The sequence below is a fragment of the Mesoplodon mirus genome (assembly GCF_964341445.2).
Source record: "Mesoplodon mirus genome assembly, chromosome: 14".
Classification (NCBI taxonomy): Eukaryota; Metazoa; Chordata; class Mammalia; order Artiodactyla; family Ziphiidae; genus Mesoplodon; species Mesoplodon mirus.
The window spans coordinates 42761705-42781677 of NC_138990.1; the positions used below are offsets into that span (position 1 = coordinate 42761705).

At 37.5% G+C, this 19973-nt stretch overlaps 1 protein-coding gene across 4 annotated transcripts in view; it reads right to left on the reverse strand.

The window, feature by feature from the left end:
- Nucleotides 1–872: 872 nt before the first annotated feature.
- Nucleotides 873–19973, reverse strand: part of ATAD2B (ATPase family AAA domain containing 2B) — a 165942-nt gene continuing 146841 nt past the window's right edge. For all 4 annotated transcript variants that reach the window (XM_082642078.1, XM_082642076.1, XM_082642075.1 and 1 more), the window contains exons 23-28: nt 17311–17433; nt 14294–14431; nt 10172–10855; nt 7470–7597; nt 7032–7160; nt 873–4276 (exon numbers count right to left, since the gene is read on the reverse strand). In XM_082642078.1, the coding sequence (XP_082498204.1) occupies nt 4235–4276; nt 7032–7160; nt 7470–7597; nt 10172–10855; nt 14294–14431; nt 17311–17433 (1244 nt within the window). In that variant the 3' untranslated portion in view covers nt 873–4234. The remainder of the gene's footprint in view (nt 4277–7031; nt 7161–7469; nt 7598–10171; nt 10856–14293; nt 14432–17310; nt 17434–19973) is intronic.

A 19973-nucleotide genomic window follows, 5' to 3' on the forward strand; every position in this document is an offset into this window, starting at 1 on the left:
CCTGGTCGGGGAACTGGGATCCCACATGCCGCGGGGCAGCTAGGCCCATGCACCACAACTACTGAGCCCACATGCCACAATTACAGAGCCCACGTGCTCTGGAGCCCAGGTACCACAACCAGAGAGAAGCCCGTGCGCTTCAACAAGGGATCCTGTGTGCTGCTGCTGGGACCCAATGCAGCCAAAAATAGATAGGTAAATGAATGAATATTAAAAAAAAAAAGTAAAAATTATACAATCTGCAAAACCAAGAAAAACAAAGTCTTACTCAAATTCAAACAGTTCCTTTTTACTGTGAAAAAAAAGGAAAAAGAAAATTAAAGATTTATATAGAGGAAGATTAGTATACTAATCTTGGGACATGAAAAGGTGTCTCATGGCAGACAGCAGAAACATGGGCAATCTAAAGCCAAGAACATTCTATTCACTTAAAGCAACAAGCCCCTCAAAATTCTGGTATGAAATCTCTCTCCACATTTAAATTCTATGTATTGTTCAAAATACACTGATAACTACCCGATTAAAGAGAAAACACTATAGATTAAGTGAACCATACTACCTGATCATCTATTGTAGCATAGTCTTCCAATTAGAAAAACAAATTTCAGAAGTAATCCATTTGCTGCTATACAACGACTTTTAGACAATATTCAACTGAAGTTAAAGCCACACTTTCTCAACAGAAAAACTTTTAGATAAAAAATACTGAGGGCTACTAAAATCTAGAAGAATCATATAACAAGATTTTTGGCATGCTTAATTAATAAACATCAATACGCCCTAGCTACAAAATAATGAGTTCAGCTAGAAAAGTAGCATTGCATCCGCAGCCAACAGTAATCATAATTAAGCTAAAGAAAGACATGTTTTTCTTGTCATCTTTATTCAAGTATTTCACAGCAGTTATATTACAAATTACAGTAAATGTTCAAAATTCCAGAATTCAAAAATTAAATAATTTATTTCCAACTAATGTAAAATGAAGTCAAATGCAAAATATCAACTTAACACAATTCTAAATTAAACTACAAACCCAAAACAGACCATAGTTGATGAAGTGTACTTAATCTGCAAAGTAGACATACATGACTGAAACCAAAGAGGACTCCCAAAGTCTAAATAACCAAATGTACAAAATACAAAAGATGTAGGTACAAGTCCAAATTCAAGCTTACAATGTGATTACAAATAATAATTATAATAACAATGGCTTTCAGCTACGGGACCTGACACTGAAGATACCTACTGAATAGCACCATAGCTGAACCAACTTAATCAAAAAATGGGAAGATACTACCACCCCACTCCCTAAAAATAAAATCCAGTAAACCTACAAATACATTGGCATATGAGAAAAATCAAGTCATGAAAGGACATTAAAAAAAATAATTAATCACAGGTGAGATTCAAGCTCAAAAACACAATTAACTCCACAGCCATCAGTTTCAACCCTAGTGCGGTTCCATCATCTTCGAAAGGCTCCTATGGTCCCCACAGCTGAGCATTAACTATTGTTGGGCTGTGCTGTGACACATACTTTAGTGATCTGAGAGCAAGGTTTTACACAGGAGCTTATCATTTATAATGCTCACAACAGGACATAAGAACAGAGGTCAATTTGTACATATTTTTGCCAATGCTATATGGCAAAAATTAAGAACTTACAGAAAGGTAAACAAAATTGAGTCCACTTGGATAATTTCACAAGCTGCTTTAAACTATAGAACCACCAGATATCTGTAAAATAAGAAAAACTGGTAGAGTGTGGGGGGGGGGAAGGGGCCAGAGGAGTTGGTACAATTTCAGCTCATTTTTCTCCCCTTGGCATTAGATTGGCTTTCTCTTTAAGACCTAAACTGTTCAAAGTGGCAGTTCCTATCATACTGAGGTTGCCTCCTATTTCTCCATCTATATCAAGGTTAAAATTTAAAAACTTGATCTTGTGGAAGCATTTTAATGCTAAACAGAAATAAATTTCCCTTGTCAAACTCACTGATGGCTAAAATCTTAATTAACCTGCACAAATTTAGTAAACTACTAAGAACATGTGCATTTTTTTTCCCATTCACAAGTGCTGCTGTTACTTGAACAGAATGCTTCTGAATTAGAGTAACTGGAATAAATATTTAAAGAAAAATAGTGCAGCAAGAACCTGAGACTTGCAAAAAACCCTTTTACCAGAAACTTGCTACAAAAAATCTGCTACATCTTATTTCATCAAATCTTTAAATTCTGTAACAATTTCCATCAAAATACAAAATGCTAATGTATTAGACTGTAAAATAGCTTGAACTGGTATGATGGTAATAAATACTAAAGTAAGCATGAAAATCCTCCCAATAATCAAATTAGAGGTTTCAAATCACCTCCCCCTTAAAATTGGTTCCTCGTTAATCGCACTTGCCCACCTTAAAATACAGTGTGTCTACATGGGTAGTATCTTGAATTATATATGACTAACTGAATATTTTGAAAACTTCCTAGGTATAAAGAAAACAAGTGGCATTATTTAAAAATTAAACTAGAATTAGAAGGCATAAAATGTTAATGTAAATGCAAAGAAGCACTTCAGATTACTGCAGTAGCCTTGGCCAAAGTGTGCTTTCTGCGCTGGCATCCAGCACCCTACAAAGCCAGAGACGAGGAGACAAGTACCTTAGCTTCAGCATGTAAACGGTGGCAAAGTGAATACAGAACTCTGTAGACACTGTTGGTAACTAAAATACAAAAAGCTGAGGTAGCTCATTATCTCTGCAGCAGTCCAAGACCGTTTGCTCTAATTAAAACCCCAACTACATGTGTTGCATATATTGTAAAGACACACCTGCAGCTAACAGCTATAATGAATGAAGATATCAAGAAAACTTGTCAAAATTTTCTACTTTTTTGTTTAAAAATCATCTGATAAAAAATGTCACTGCACTCCCTTTGTCTCTTTGCAACTGCCTAGACTGTGTCTCTGAATTTGTAGAAAGTTTTTGTAAAACTAGTACCCATAATTAATTTTAGATAAGTACAAGTCACAGAAATCGCTTAACAAGATCCAAAACAGGTTCCAATCAAAATGAATAGTTGTGAAGGTAAGCTTATGATAAGGGATTTAAACATTAATACTGTTATTCAAGGACCATACCAGAACTCACTTGCAACTATGCATATAGAAAATGAATTTTATGGAGCTTCTGACAAATTCCTCTTTTCTGTCCATTTGGCAAGTCCTGGCTTTAAATCAAAACTGTAACAATTTATTATACATGAAAATCATTCTTCTCGGGGAACTCAAACATGAACAACTATTAAACTGCCATTGACAGAAGAAAACAGAACGTCACTCTATTTTCTGACCATCATTGTCATCCATACCAAATAGGGTGTGTGTTTTTTGATGGGCTGTGAATTTTTTGTTGTTGTTGTTGATTATATGTTTCTTAAACAGAAACGGACCATACAGGAAAACTTACCATTTTAGTATATTATGTGGCTCAACCACTGCCTTGATCGAGTTTTGAAAACCAGATAGGCATTTTATACCAAAACACTGGTTGCCTCTTAATGATACAGAGTATCAAAACTTATTTTCAGGGTTGTGACCAAAGAAAACATTCTAATTCATTTGCTACAAGTAAGCCCATCCTTGTGTTTAGCCTTATCTTTCTCGAATAAAAAGGCACATTAAAGGCAGTTCTAAAGAGCCTAATCTAATTTTATCCAGTTTCTTCAGTTTCCCACCAGAATATACCATAGCCAACTTTAAAACAGGCTTCAGTCCATTACCCAGAAGAAAAAATAAAAACAAATATGATAAAAGGGGGGGCGGAGGGGGGGGTACAGGTTGCCCACTGTTTAAACAATTCAACACACTTAGAACTGCCCCATCCAGTTTCCTCGTGTTTTGCTGGTCTGCCCCCTAAGACAGGTCTCCAAAACAGAGTGCACAAAAAGAGGGGCCGAAGTGAGAGCAGTGTCTGTAGCACCAAAATCTCCAATCCGTGGGGTTGTATTTTTTATGTGTGGAAAATACAACATGTTTCCGAAGTTCTGTTTGGTTCTTGTAGGCTGGTTGGTTTCAGGTACCTGAGACGATAGCACCAAATTCAACAGAGAGAAAGAACGAGTGAGAGAGCGCTTCACACCGGGGCTCCGCCCGTAATTGGTGCAACTTGAAGTTGAATGGCTCAGAAGACTGCTCTGGCGGGAGCAGAGTGGAGAGGACACACCACTCTTCTTGGAAGGTTCACAGGAATGTCTCGAACATATGAACTGTTCTTTCCATCTCCTATAAGGGGGGAAAAGTACACATTATCTACTAAGGGAAAGACAAAAGCATTACAGAAAAGTTCACTTCAAATTAACTCTCTAGATAAAGAAGTTTAGATACAAAGTTAAGCTTTAAATATATTCCTGATAACAGTACCAGAGCTACTGTGTAAGACTATCTGCCCTAGACACTTCCAGATGCCTCCTAGTTGACATTTAGGCTACTGAGGATGATGCTAGCCAACAATGACTACTTATTGTGCCAGATACTTTACTAAGAAATTCACATGTATAAGTAATCTGCCAGCTAAACACAGCAGAGTCAGGATTTGAATACCGGTGGCCTCACTCCAGAGCCTGCACCCTTCCTGACTCATTATATTCAACTGACTCCCAAAGCACAATGAAGGTACTCAGTATAATAAAACTTGTACCCAAAGTAGAACGCACCCTGCTCCCAGTGCTACTCACTTCAATCAGAGATGAAATTAAAAAAAAAAAAAAAAGCCAGAAAGAGTCGATGCCATCCACACCAGGAATGCCACTCACTGGTGATTCTACTATAGATTCCTTCTCTCCTAAATGAGACCCCTAGATTACAGGGTTCCAAGACCCATACTGCAAGATGTTTCAACTGCTGAAGAGTATTCAATCCATTCACGCTAATCAAATGTCAAGCACGTAAACAAAGAAGTTCTAGAATTTTTAAAAAGAACTCTACCCCCACACATTACATTCAGATGGGCAAATGTCAAATACATCTAAGACATTTGGTTTTCCCTTCCATCTTTAAACACCTCCAAAGAAATTATATCCTACCTCTCTACAGAACTAACAGGCCATACTAACAGATTATCATCTCATCAAAAAGTTCTTATAAATGACCAATCAAAATTACTTCTGCTAAATGTTTCATCATGTTACTGAGTAGGAGAAAAGTTCTGTTATAAAATACAGTATCCAATACTATCCCAATTTTTAAATATATATTCACACTTTTATACAGATTATGTACATCTAGACATTTTTAAAGGATGGAAGATACTCTAAAAGATTAATGCTGATTAGTTTCCTCTAGATGGTGGGATATGGGTGATTTTTTATTTCTGTTATATCTATATATTGTATAAGGTCAGTATAGATTCGTAAAAATGTGACTCATAAAAATGTGATTACAAAGTAACTTTTAAATGCTCTCTTGCTTTGATTCAAGTCCAATACAGGCATACCCCGGAGAAGTTACGTTCCAGATGAAAGCAAATGAAGTAAATCATACAAATTATTTAGCTTCCCGGCGCATATAAAAGTTATGTTTACACTATACTGTGTAATGCATTATGTCTAAAGAACAATGTACACACCTTAATTTTAAAAATGCTTTAGAAAATTTCTTTAAACAATGCTAACCACCATCTGGGCCTTCAGCGAGTCATAATCTTTTTGCAATAACATCAAAGATCACTAATCACAGGGACTTCCCTGGTGGCACAGTGGTTAAGAATCCACCTGTCAATGCAGGGGACATGGGTTCGAGCCCTGGTCCGGGAAGATCCCACATGCCGCAGAGCAACTAAGCCCGTGCGCCACAACTACTGAGCCTGCGCTCTAGAGCCCGCGGGCCACAATTACTGAAGCCCGCACGCCTAGAACCCGTGCTCTGCAACAAGAGAGGCCACCGCAATGAGAAGCCCGTGCACCGCAAAGAAGAGTAGCCCCCGCTCACCGCAACTACAGAAAGCCCGCGTGCAGCAACAAAGAACCAACACAGCCATAAATAAGTAAGTAAGTAAATAAATAAATAAATAAATTTATTTTAAAAAAAGATCACTAATCACAGATCACCATAACAAGTACAATAATGAAAATGTTTGAAATATTGCAAGAATTACCAAAACGTTAACACAGAAGCACGAAGTGAGCAAATGCTGCTGGAAAATGGCGGTGTTGCCACAAACCTTCAATTTGCAAAGAATGCAATATCTGCACAGTGCAATAAAGCAAGGTATGCTTATATTCTTTATTACACATGCAAAATAATCACATCCTTTACACATAAATCTTTAACATACTAGAAATACTTCTTGAGAGCAGAGACTTTTGTCTTATACATTTTATTTGCTCAGATGACCTCAAAAAGAAGTGTGACTTAATCATGTAAATTATATGAATAGAGATAAAAGCTCGTATTTATAAAAAACTTTATGGCCCAGAGTTGTCCAGAAAGCGAATGGTTCACCTCTAAGGTGTCTAAGCACAAGAACAACCACTCCTTCATGTGGTTATTTCACAGGACTAGATCTGATTAAATGAGATGACTTTTAAGCTCTCTTCCAATCATTAATGGGGTGGCCAGTAAGTCTCATGGCCCATGCCAACTCCTTTTAACCAGTAGTGGCTGCCTAGGGAGCAGTGGTAACATGGACTGTGAGGCCATGCTCACATTCAATAGGCCAAAGTGATATGCTTAATCCGTCAAGTCAGTGATAAGTAAGGGAGGGGAGAACTGTGACATGCTAATCTGTGTATTTGCCAACCATGAACCTCTGTGTTTTGATACACAAAGAATCCCAGATTACTTCTGTTCTGAGACAAAATGGTACCAAGAGTATATTTTTGTAACTCTTAATGATTCTTCTAATCTTAAATCTTCAAACCACTCTTCAGTTACTTGGTGAAAGATTTAGACTAAAATAACCTTTTTTTTCTCCTCTTTTCTTTGGGACAAGTAAAAGCACATATTTGTTTATTCCACAGATGAACTAATAAGCACTCACCTCTACAAGTTGTGATTTGTCATAATCTTTACGGTGACGGTAGATGCACTGACTAAGAAGAGAATATAATCTCTCAAGTTGATCAACTGCCAGATTGTTGCTTTTATCTACCAACAAATCAAGCAATTTCTAAGAAAAATTAAAAGAAAAAGGAATAAAATGAAATTTGATTTCATTGTTCAAACTGAAACGGTTCCACGCAAATGCTAGGCAACAGACACCACATGCTACGGTGTAATAGTGACACCTGAGTTTAGAAGATTCCAGGGCTTAGTTTATTACCAAGAACATTCTCGTATTTCTAAACCCCTCAAAACACACACAACTCTTTTTCATTAGAAGCCCTAAAGTACCTATATTCCTAGGTTAAAGCAAAAGATTATCAAAACTAGCTTTATTTCCATTCATTTAAAACTGCCTGGGAAGAGCTAAGCTTACCTTCAATCTCTCATGATCAACTATAAGAGGTGGCACAGGCTCAGATGGCTCTTCTGGAACCAGTTCCAGGCTTGTTGTTTTTGCCTGCTCTAAAATTAACTTACGATATTTCTTTACTTTAGAAGCACCTACAATTGGAGGGGGGGAAAAAAAGCACTGCAGCAAATAAAAGTTAAGAAAAATCAGACAAACAATTATACATTCTTTTACCCACCACAAATCCTTTTGGAATAAGGGTGTAATTCTTTAAATAATAAATGATTTTTTGAGGGGGGTAAGACTAAGCAACCCAGATTAAAGAGAACTAGACCACAACTATGAAAGCCAAGTCATACCAGAATATCATCTTAACAAACATATCCCCTAAAAGGAAGATAAGAGTAATCTTCAGCTCTAAGCAGTAACTTATAAACTGTCTTCATTCTCTGTATGATAATCATTTTAAAATTTGGAGCTCTCAGAACTAGAAGAAAGGAAGCAACCTAGAAAAGCAGATACTAACACAAAGTGAGGACAACCTGACTCATATTTGCCTCCCAATGCAAAAACACTTTCTTCAACATTGCCTGAAACGTCTTACTTTTCTCTGTTATACTGCCTGTGTTACACAAAATTTTCTCTTAAAAATATAAACCCATTAAAAATGCAAAAGGTCTAGTGTCCTTTCCTACTACCTTAGAGTGAATTAGTATAATCTAATTACTTTCCTCCCAACATCTTGCTGAGACCAGCCACACTGAAAAAACAGAAACTGTGAGGTCGTGGAGTATAACTTGACAGCGCCAGGCACCCTGATGGGTAGGGAGGGCAGGTAGACCATCAAGCCTTACGCTCCCTAAGCAGGAGCACTCTTAGAGGAGGCCGAGGGGGGAGGAACACAAGGACAAACGTGGACTGTTTCAGAACTTTATACAGGACGTGGCCCATGCTCAGGGCCACTAAGGAGACCCTTCCTCCTCCCTCCTGCATTAGTTCTCTTAGTCGCAAGTCTTTAAACAATTCCTTTTCCTCAGTGCCTGCTATATAGAGAAATAATAAATGAACCAAAATGTTGCCTTCAAAAATATATACCCTGATATACCAGAGAAATTTTATATTTCAGAAAGCCTTTAGAGTGAAAGCCTTTATTTATAGTTCAATTAATATATGCTAGGAGTTTTGTTAAGACCATACGGATCCTCATTATCACATCCATGGACTTCTAGAGGCCCAAGAACCTGAATTAGGAACCACTACACGAGGTTACATTGCCCTGACAGTTACAAATGAAAGCTTCAGGTAAAGCTTTTACACAACAAGTATCTTTAAAGCTTTTAGATCACCAGTTGAACATAATATTCATTTAAACCTTTTCTGCAAGCTTACTAAAATCTCATAGTGAACGAGCGTTAAAAAGAACTTCTCCTCCCCACCCATTCTGCCTCCTAACAGGAATCTCTCCCTTTTCCCTGCTCTGTCCCGTTCATTACGTAACTCTAGCTTCAACACATTTTTTAAAGTTCTGTCTATATGATAGCCCAGGATAAATCATGCTCTTAAAATTGCTTTCTATTATTAAATATTGGAGAAAAAGAAAAATTCTGAACAGGCAGCATTTAAGAACCGTACCTCTCTCTTTATCCATTAAAATAATTCTAAGACTTTGAATAATACCATCCTACTCTCTAATTCTACTGGAGGGCTAAAAAAACTGGCATTAAAAAACTTTTCTCACATAGCCCAAATCCCAGGCTAACACTATACCCTCCACACAATTTAGAGAGCATGATACAATTTCAAGATAACCTGGTATAAGAAGAGTGCTTATTCGGGAAGGAAATTCAGTACACTGAGCAGAGTGGATCTCTAAATCACCCCATCTCACTATGGGCTAAAGAATAATGATAAACAACAAAGTGGGGCCAGAAACCCTCAACTCCCCCTTTCTGCTGCTTCTTCAAAGAATCATATCTCCAAAGCAAGTCAGCAGTGGGCAGAGTGCTCTGACTCTGCGAGAATAAAGTAACTTTGACAGTGAGGATTCTGCTGCTTTCTTCCACCACTGGTCGTATAGATAAGAGTCTCCTAGACTAAACATCCCTCAGATTCAACTAACAGTGACTGCCTGGCATGAATATACCTTAGTATGTGCCAGGTACCAGGGGAGGCGATTAATATACATGACATATAATCCCTGCAGTGACACCATTCTGAAGTTTAATTTAGAAGATAAAAGACACAGGGTTGGAGAATATAAGCAACTAGCTCAGAGTCACATGATTATAATGAACAGGAGTGGTAATTTAATGTGGGTTTATATGACCATACTATACCATACTGCTACAGTATCCAAGTCTTCTCACCCACCCCCACCCCCACCCCACCCCAATAATCCTTCTGTTAGAAATCCATCTTCTTAACACTTGTGGATCTACTCAGCTTTTAGTCATAAATCCATTATGACAGGGATGATAATCAGGTGGGAGGCAGAAGAGGAAGCAGCCAGGTAAGCAATGCATTCTGGACCACAAACCCTCTGAAACATTCACCAGAATTTATTATGTGTGTGTACACTTTTCTAGGGAAAGGGGTGAAAACTGCAAAAGATTCTCAAAGGGGTATAATTATTTATCAACTATTGCTACTGGGGACCAGATAAAATATGCACTTAATTAACTCTGGAGTTAAAACCTTTAGGAAAAATTTTAAAACATTAGCTCTACCTTCTTTATCCAGTTCTGCATCTTTAACCTCCACATCAGGGCCAGGTTCGAACTTCTCATTATTGCTATATTCCACTGCCTCTAGTTTCTCAGGATCATCTCCATGATTTTCATTTGAAGCTTCTGGTTTTTCTTTTGACTGGTCCTCCAGAAGATTCTTTTGTTCAGAATTACATTTGTCTCCACTACCACAGAAAGAAACTACTTCAGCTTTGCCATTCTGACACTCCAGAAGTGGTATTCCTTCAAAACTGTCAGTGGAGGCCTCACCATTTAGACAGCTTCCTTTAAGGAAAGATTCTTTCCTAGATGTCTGTTCTGGATTTAGAGAACTGCTGCTGTTGACGAGTAGAGACTCATTGGAACTTTCCTCTTCAGTAGATGCAAAGTTCTCTTTTGTGCCGGCTCCGTTGTTAAGCCTCCGCCCCTGGTCCATGTCCATGATGTCACATGATGATTCATCATTGGTCATAGATAAGTCTCCAGTCTCTTCTCCATTTTCTTCATGGCAGTCAGTGCTTACCTCAAACTCTCCATTTTCTAGCAATTTCCTGTCCTCCATATGATTCTCATAGTCAGCAAATTTGGTGTCCTCTTCATCTTTTTTTAAATTATTGACTTTCCTTTTCTTAATAATTCCTTTACCCCACTGTGATCGCCGCCTTGATTTTCTCCGAACTCGAACTATTTTACAAAGAAGGGAAAAAGATATGTAGAACTTGGAATGCAATGCTTGTTTTACAAATGTTTATTAAATAAGACCCAAACAAAAGTAAACCCATACTAGCGTAACACACAGACAAAAACTACTTAGCTCTTGACATCCATGCTGACTAATCCTCACAAACTACAAGTAAAATGGATATGAAGTCAGGGATGAACTCTGAAGAATGAAAGAAATTTAAATTTATTTCCTGTATGAGTTCACTCAGCACTCACTTTTTACCACTGCCCTGGATTCTGCTTTATAGCTGTTCCTAATTCCTAACATCCAGGGGCCAAGCGTACTATACACACATTTAGGGAATGACCACACTACCAACCTGCCTGGAAGGTTTGGGGCTATAGCCCTGGACTTCCACCAGGAAGATGAGTGCTTTGTCAGCAAGATCACCCAAAAGCTTCTAAACCATGAAAGGAAATTAAAGTATGATCCAGTATATGAAGAGAGAATAGTTACAGGTGTCCCTACAAAGCAATCTCTACTGCCTCTCCTTCCAGAAGAAATAGAAGCCCTAGGAAGGTTATACAGACAATGTGGTTAGCCAGCTGTTAGACATCTACCACAAATGGTTCACCTATCAGGATCAATTTCTTGCAAAGTTGTTATTTGAAAATATGTAGAAAAATTAAGCCCTCTGCTATCAAGGCAGCAACAACATTAACAAACAATGAAAATAAATATTTGGTCAGTTATGTGAAACGGGAGACCTACAAAAGTTGTAGGGACTATACTCTTAGATGCTAGAAACTGTCATGAGCTTTTATGAGTAGATAGCTGGTACTTCCAGGTAATGATGGACCCAGGAATCTTTAATTTCCCATGTATGTATCAAAGGTAGCTGGTTATGCAAGTCAATCCCATTGTCCCTTAAATAAAAAGTTAACTTTTATTTTGCAATGTGGGACATTTTCACAAAGAAATTTAAATACAAAGTTATTAAAGCAAACTACTTAAGCTAGAGACCCTATCACTTCTGGTATCAAACACCAAATTCTAAATATTAGTTTGTTGAAAGCCATCAGAGTAAAAATAATTAATTTTTTTCCGAGGCTATAAATGTAATGTCAAATCTGGCTTAATTTTAAAAGAGATAATATATATTTTTAATATGTCAATGTTGAAAGCTTCCTGGGCAAAGACATTTTAAAAAGAAAATACAAATATGAGAGCACTAAGTGTAGATTGTTTAATACACAGTTTAAAAACTGCTTTTGAAAGACAAATAGAGGGGAATGTGGTCTTAAGACAACCCTCACTTCTTTACTCCAGCACTTAATATGAACTTGTGATCTATCAACAGTATATAGTGTGTTTACATACTTTTCCCATCCTTTCATCTTTAATCCTTACTGAGTCTCTGTAAAGACACCAAGGTATTCACAAGTGTTGACAAATTTTGTCATAACTATCACTCTTCTTTCTCATCTAAGAATAAATCTACTAAAGGTTTCTAAAATCATTTGCAAAATTCAAGTTATTTAGTCACTTGGCTCAAAATTTATTTTGCCTTCAAAACTGTACTATCATTACCATCATCTCTCCATTCCTTTATCCCCTATTAATTTCTATTTTTACGATTTACAGTTATAGTGTAATTGGAGACGAAATTTCTATATTAGTCTACTTTTAAAAGCACAGGCTATAAGTGATAGGAATTCATAAGCATTCCATTACTTACATGAAAAACTAATCCAGTCCACATTAAAAGTGTAAGAAAAGTATTCAGCTTGCCCTTTCTCTAAAATGTAGAACTGTTAGGTTTTACTACCTGACAAGTCACTCCTGACATTGTGTCCTTGCTTATTCTCCAATAACCAAAGGTACAAGAGGTTCCCTTTTTCCTTCCTCACTAAGCCATGGAGCACTAGAGCAAGAGGCTGGACCCTGCTTGATCAGGAGCCAGCTCAATTCCTTAAAATGTACTCATACCCTAAGCAAAGGTTAGGAGCCCTTCTGAAGTAAGCTTATTTCTAATGCTTTCATCCCAGCTAAGAAAAAGAAAATGTTCTTATCTGCGGAGAGGTCAAACTAGAGATATTTTCCCCGTCCTTTTATAATCACTTCTAATGCTTAGTATGATTTTGGTAAAATAAGAGGAATTGGTTATATACGTGTCACAAGAATAGGGATTTTTGTTTTAGTCACTGCTCTATCCCCACAGCACCTGGCATGTGGTAGTATATATTTACAGGACTAATCTTTAATATACCCACTTCCTTTTACAAGGGTGCTTTGTGTGAAAAGCCCATTTAGAGGCACAATCTTTAAAATCAAGTTTTATAACATCTCTGAGTTTGTTTCCAAAACTAAGACCTTAGAAAAGCAACTCTTCCAAAGGGAGATTTAGACATATGATTTAAATAATTTAATGTAAAACAGACAAATGATGAGTCACATATGCCATCTACTGGTAAGAGAAAACAGGACTCACATTTGTAGATTACAATAATATTTTAATACTTAAAGGAAATTAAAACTGCTTGAAGCCAATATTCAATGTGTTTTAGTTAGTAAATATTTTTATCAGTTGTAGAGAATGTAGGGGTTTCAAGGTTTAAATTAGAGTGCTGTGTCACAGAATCCAGGTCACGATCCAAGGTACAACTAGGATAAAAAGCTTAATCAGTTTCATGGAACTAAATGCACCATTAAGTCCTTCAAACTCACACATGAGTGCCACTTATCACAAAGAGAACAAGATTAAAAAAACTGAGTCTGGTTCATTCATTCAAATTCAGTGCCACTGGTGAAAGAACTTATTATGGCCATCTTTACTGACAGTTGGAGTAGAATTACCACCTTTATATCAGAAGAACAGCGTATATCTTCCAAAGATGGCTATCTTTATTGAAACATAAAGATTACGTTAGGAAGATGCTGTGTTTATTAACATTTGTCTTTTAGAAATTTTACAGATCACCATGAATGGAAAAGTGAGGAGAACCCAGAACACTGAATTATCCCCCTCTAAATACATCTGACTTAAACAAAACCAGTTAAAGAAGGCTACACAGATTTTTCTCAGAAAAATCAACTTCGTGCTGTCAATTCAGTCACTCTCCTAAGCCGGAGTTTCCATTTCCCACCATAACAAGAACATTCTGCATAACATACAGCAAGGGGTTGGAGGCGGGATGGATAAAAAAAATCTACTGGCTCCACATCTCTATCTAAAAACCAAAGTTGAAAACTGAAGATATTCAAATCTAGTTCAATTACAACAGCAAGCACTGAATGGAGATAGGAGAAAAGCAAATAAGGTTAAAGAAATGTATTCTGATTCAGCATTTTACCCCACAAGCTCTTAGCAGCCCTTTGGTGTATGTGCCCAATTCCTAACACATCTGCCTCATTCGCAGCTGTTCCCACTACTGGATAACATGATCTCAAATACTCACATGCACATTTATTTGCAGAGCTGTGCCAGATATCCATTGGATTTCTTTGTTTGTGCCGAAATGCCTCTTCAACTCTAGTTTCCGTCTTTCGAGCTCCAGTACCGTGAGGATTTATTTGTTCTGTTGTTACCGATAAGCCTGCAAGCAGAAGATAAGCGATACCTATTTAAATATTCCCAGCTACATAAACCAACAAGGTTAAAAAAAAAGTCTGAAATACAAAACTGAATTTTAAAGTCATTAATTATACTTGGACAGTTTGTAATTCGGATGAAATAGTATCTTTTAAGATGGGAAACTAGATATAAAATCATATAAAATCATAAAAATAAAATGGCAGGCCATGCTTGTTTACACTTAATCCCCAAAGGGCCCTGTGTTTATTCATTGTACTTTGCAGAGGGATACATTTCACATTTTTATGACTGTGAGGCAGTAAGATTATATATAGTCTAAAAGTCATGATTTCTGCCATCTTAGAAAGTATAAGCATATATTGGGCCACTGAACCCCATTCATATGAACTGTTTCCATCTGACATCAGCTGGCTGTCACACCACACTGCATAAGTTTGGTTTTCGTGCACTGACCTTCATAAAAATAACCATTCCATCTCAATTCTCTTTACTAGACTTCTTTCTTCTATGCCATCCTTACATGTTGCCTTCCTTAAACGTCTCTAAGGGCTGTGTCTCTGGAATCCCTTTTCTTCTCACTTTAATCTACACCTTCCACCACAAATATTCATGCCTTCAGCTCCTACTGGCATTATATAATTATTCCCAAATTACACCTGTAGTCCAAAACTCTCTTGAGCTTCTGATTCATATCAGTTGCCTACTTAGTATCACCAGCTGGATATCCTAGAGATGGGTCGAATTAAAGATAACTGCTTTCTCTTTTCCCACCAAAAAACCCTGTCCTTATACATTCCCTCTCTCTACTGGTGGTGTTAGCATCTACTTACGTCATTAAACCAGTAACATGGCAGCCAATTTTGCCTCTTCCTTTCCTTCACAATGCCCTCCACCCCTGCAGCTGCATCTCTCTCATGTTAATCCTACCTTCATTCCCACTTCACTAATTAAAACTCTGGACTACTCCAACAGCCCTCCCCCCACCAAAAGCTTTATTGAGGTACAATTTACACAACATAAAAATCACTCATTTTAAGCGTACGATTCAGTGATTTTTAGTGAATTTACAGAGCTGTGCAATCACCACAGCAATCCAATTTAGGTAACTGTTCCAGGCAACCACTAGTCCACTTTTTGTCGCTATAGACTTGCCTTTTGTGAGCATTTCATATAAATGGAATCATGCAATATGTGTTCTCTTGTGACTGCCTTCTTTCACTTAGCATAACATTTATAAAGTTCATCCATGCTGTACCATGTATCAGTATCTTATTCCTTTTTATAGCTGAGCAGTACGTCACTGTACAATATACCCTGTTTTGTTTACCCATTCATCAGTTGACGGACATTTGGGTTGTTTCCAGTTTTTAATTGTTGTGAATACTGCCATGAACATTCAGGTGCAAGTCTTTATATGGACATATGTTTTCACCTCTCTTGGGTAGATCCCTAGGAGTAGAATCGCTGGGTCGTATGGTAAATATTATGCTTAACTTTTTAGAAACTGCAAAAATGTTTTCAAAACTGGCTCCAACAGCTTTTTAACTGGTCTCTCATCCTCCTACCCAGCCACATTGAGACCTTGCTATTTTCCTGCTGCCAGAGCAATTTACCAAGCCATTCCACTGTGTCAAATACTTCTATGAATCCTACTGACTATGGCAATTGTTCTCAAACTTTAGTGTACATAAAAACCACTTGAGTTTGCTGAAGCGCAGATTTCTCGGCCTTACTATTCTCAGAGAATCTAATTCAGTAGTTCTAAGCTGATGTGGGTAATAAACACAAACACATTTTAAAAAACATAGACCTACAGGATAAAGTCCAAGCTCCTTAGCATGACATTGATTCATTCAAATATTTATAAAAAGCCTGTTGTATACCAGAGATAGTTCTAGGGACTGCAGTAGAGCTATGAATAAGACATTCACAGCACTTATATTCTAAATAAGGAGGAGAGAGACAACAACAGTAACAAAATGCCAAGTGCTATGGTGACCAGAGCCTAATAAGATTAGGTGGCCAGGGAAGGCCTCTCTAAGGCAGAAGAAAAGCGTCTTCACAACTTCAGTGTCCTGGACCCAGCTCACCTTCCGAGCTCTGTTTCCCACCATTCTGTACATCTTTAGCAATACCAAACAGTTTGCAGTTTTTCCGATACACCACGTTATTTCACGTCTCTGCGCCTGTATACGTAGTGTGCTGTGCTTACAATACCTCCTCCTTCTCCGTCACTGCCTCCCTTCCACTACTTCACTAGAGACAGCACTTCTATATTCATTCTCCAAACTCTGATCAAAATGCTGGGTTTCCTACCAGGACGTCTCTCCTCTGTGCTATGAACATGCTTCAATCAGTGCATATGCCACACTATACTCGATTTGTTTTACACTTACTCTCTCCTACTAAAGTGTGAGTTCCTCAAGGACAGGATTATATATAGAATGAACAAAACACATCTGCTAATTCTGTGTTTATACTAACAAAATTGCACATAAATTCCAATAGGTTTATAAAAAAAAGTATTCCTAAAAAAAGTTTTTAAGTATCGGTATTAGATATAAACTGATGAAAATAAACCCTCTTCAAATATGAAAGCCTACCTAAATCCTTTAAGAACAGAAATCCATAATTAAAGATATATGCCTGCAAAAGAAATTTCACTAAGAAGTACTTTATTTCTGTAATCTGCACTAAAACTGTTATAGAAAGTAAAATTTTAAAACATCTTTGAGAATTTACATGACACATTTTCGTATCAGAAATTAAGGATGGGCCTCAAAATACATTTTCATAATACCAGCAACTGTAAAGAAACACCATTCAATGACATTCAATGACCTCTTACTCTTCAGTAGCAAGTTCATTTCTATAACTTACCTCTTTTTGTTCTTGCTTCCTTAATTTCTTCACAGAGTTTATTAAATTCTGGATCCAATTCAGCTGCAATGATGGCATGCGCAGTGTCCTTCAGGGTACAAGCCCTGTGCCTAATTATTTTATCTGTTAAAAAGTTGGAATACATTTATTATACATATAAGTGAAATAACATGAACAAAGGGCATCTTAAAAAGAAAAGGAACACAAACATTTAAATAAAACTGTGACTGCAATGAGAAGCCTGGGCACCTCAACGAAGAGCAGCCCCCTGCTCGCCACAACTAGAAAAAGCCCACGCACAGCCACAGACTCAACTCAGCCAACAAAAATTTTTTTAAAAAGGCTTTATCAAAATAATTAATTAAAAAACCTGAAAAGCATTTCTAGCTAAGAAGCAAGCTCATTTAAATGATGAGCAAAAAATAAATATAATAGGCTACTCAATCAAGTTGACAATCCGCTGAGAACTATACTTTTAGAACTTCAAAGTACTAAGCCTACTTAACAAATCATTACCTCAAAGATATGGCTTTATTTTATATTTTTCAAAAATGTATGACATTCAATAAAAATTTTTAAAAGATTTACAGGATATTCACCGTATGTCCAGCACCAGAGCTACCATGGATAGATACTGAGATTTCAGAAAACCTTACATAGTTTTCTCCACGAGACAGAACTGGTCAAAACTATGCTAAATTAAGGGTGACTGATTAAAAAATTGTGACAGAAACAGACAAATACAATAAGGCACTCTAAGATAAGAATGCAAGATGACATAAATTGCAGGTAGACCTAGGAGAGAAGTGCATACTCTGTTCTAGGTAAATTATATCTAAAATTGCTACTAAAAGAAGAGTCTCTGCTTTACACTAACAGAGAAGTCCTCATTAACTAACAATATGCATAAACAGTGCTCCCTAGAGCTGTGCAACTCCAAGATATTAAAAGTCAAGTTAATATATCAAGGTCACTTAATTTGTAACAGAATTTAGCACTAGCATCTAAGTCACAAAATAACATCTGCTTTTTCATCTCTAGTAAAGACAAAAAGTATAAAGATGTATTTTATTTATAACTTTTCTTATTAGAAAGTCTAATAGTTCACTGTAGAAATCTTATAAAAACAAACACGCAGCACTCAAAAAGCAACCCACTGGTATATTTCCTTCCAATGTATTTTCTCTAAATTTTCACTCAATAAATATTGTCAATTGTACCAGGAAGTAAGTCAGGTGATGGCTACACAGTAGTGAACAAAACAGACAGGTCTCCACTTTCAAGGAGCTTTTCAGAATAGTATAGGAAAGAGGTATTTTACCAAATAATCTCATATACACATATAAACACCTCCTCCTACCCCTCCCTCACCCCCCAAAAAACCTGTAACAGCTATGATGAAAACCTACAGGATACTGGTGTGGATACCAATTTTGAATGGGCAAGTCAGGAAAGACTTCTCTGAATTAGTGGCATTTAAGCTGAGACTTAAAGCATGCATTGGGGTAGCCACTGACAAAGGGAAAAACCAGTGCAGGTTCAGAAAATACCATGTGAGAAGGTTCTGGAGTAAAAAGATCTTGGAGGGCTTCCCTGGTGGCGCAGTGGTTGAGAGTCCGCCTGCCAATGTAGGGGACGCGGGTTCGTGCCCTGGTCCAGGAAGATCCCACATGCTGTGGAGCAGCTGGGCCCGTGAGCCATGGCTGCTGAGCCTGCACGTCCGGAGCCTGTGCTCCGCAATGGGAGAGGCCACAACAGTGAGAGGCCCGCGAACCGCAAAAAAAAAAAAAAAAAAAAAAAAACTTGGAAATTTAAGAAACTGAAAGGTAGCCTATGTGATTACAACACAATAAGCAAGAGGCAAACGGGAATCTGACCAAATTCAAAGGATTTTAGATCTTATCCCAAGAGCAATGAAAAGTCATTGAAAACGTCCAAGCAGAGAAATTACATGATTTAAATGCTCATCTTTGAAAGATCTCTCTGGCTGTTCCCTAGAGACTGGATTGAGAGGGTCAGGCATAAAACCAGGGAGTATAATCGGAAGGCTCTTTTTAGTGAAAAGAGAAGAGAGAACTGAACCAGGTAATGGTGGTGGTAGTGAAGGAAAGGAAGACTACAGCTTTGAAATGTGTTCTCAGTGACACAACTTGGTGGTAAAGCAGGGGATGAGATAAGCATCAGGGAAGATTCCCTAGCTTCCTGCATGAAAAATGGGAGGATGGAAGTACTGCTTACAAAAATAAAAATTAAAAAAAAAATCCTAGAGTATAATTAGAAAGGAAGTAGGAAAAGAAGTTAGAGATTTGTGCTAGTTTAAAGAGTTTAGTTTTGACATGACTAAAAAATATCTAAGAGAGCCTGAGCCAAGATGGCAGAGTGGAAGGACATGCTCTCACTCCCTCTTGTGAGAACACCAGAATCACAACTAGCTGCTGGACAATCATTGACAGGAAGACACTGGAACTCACCAAAAAAGATACCCCACATCCAAAGACAAGGGAGAAGCCACAGTGAGACGGTAGGAGGGGTGCAATCACAGTAAAATCAAATCCCATAACTGCTGGGTGGGTGACTCACAGACTGGAGAACACTTATACCACAGAAGTCCACCCACTGGAGTGAAGGTTCTGAGCCCCATGTCAGGTTCCCAAACTCGGGGT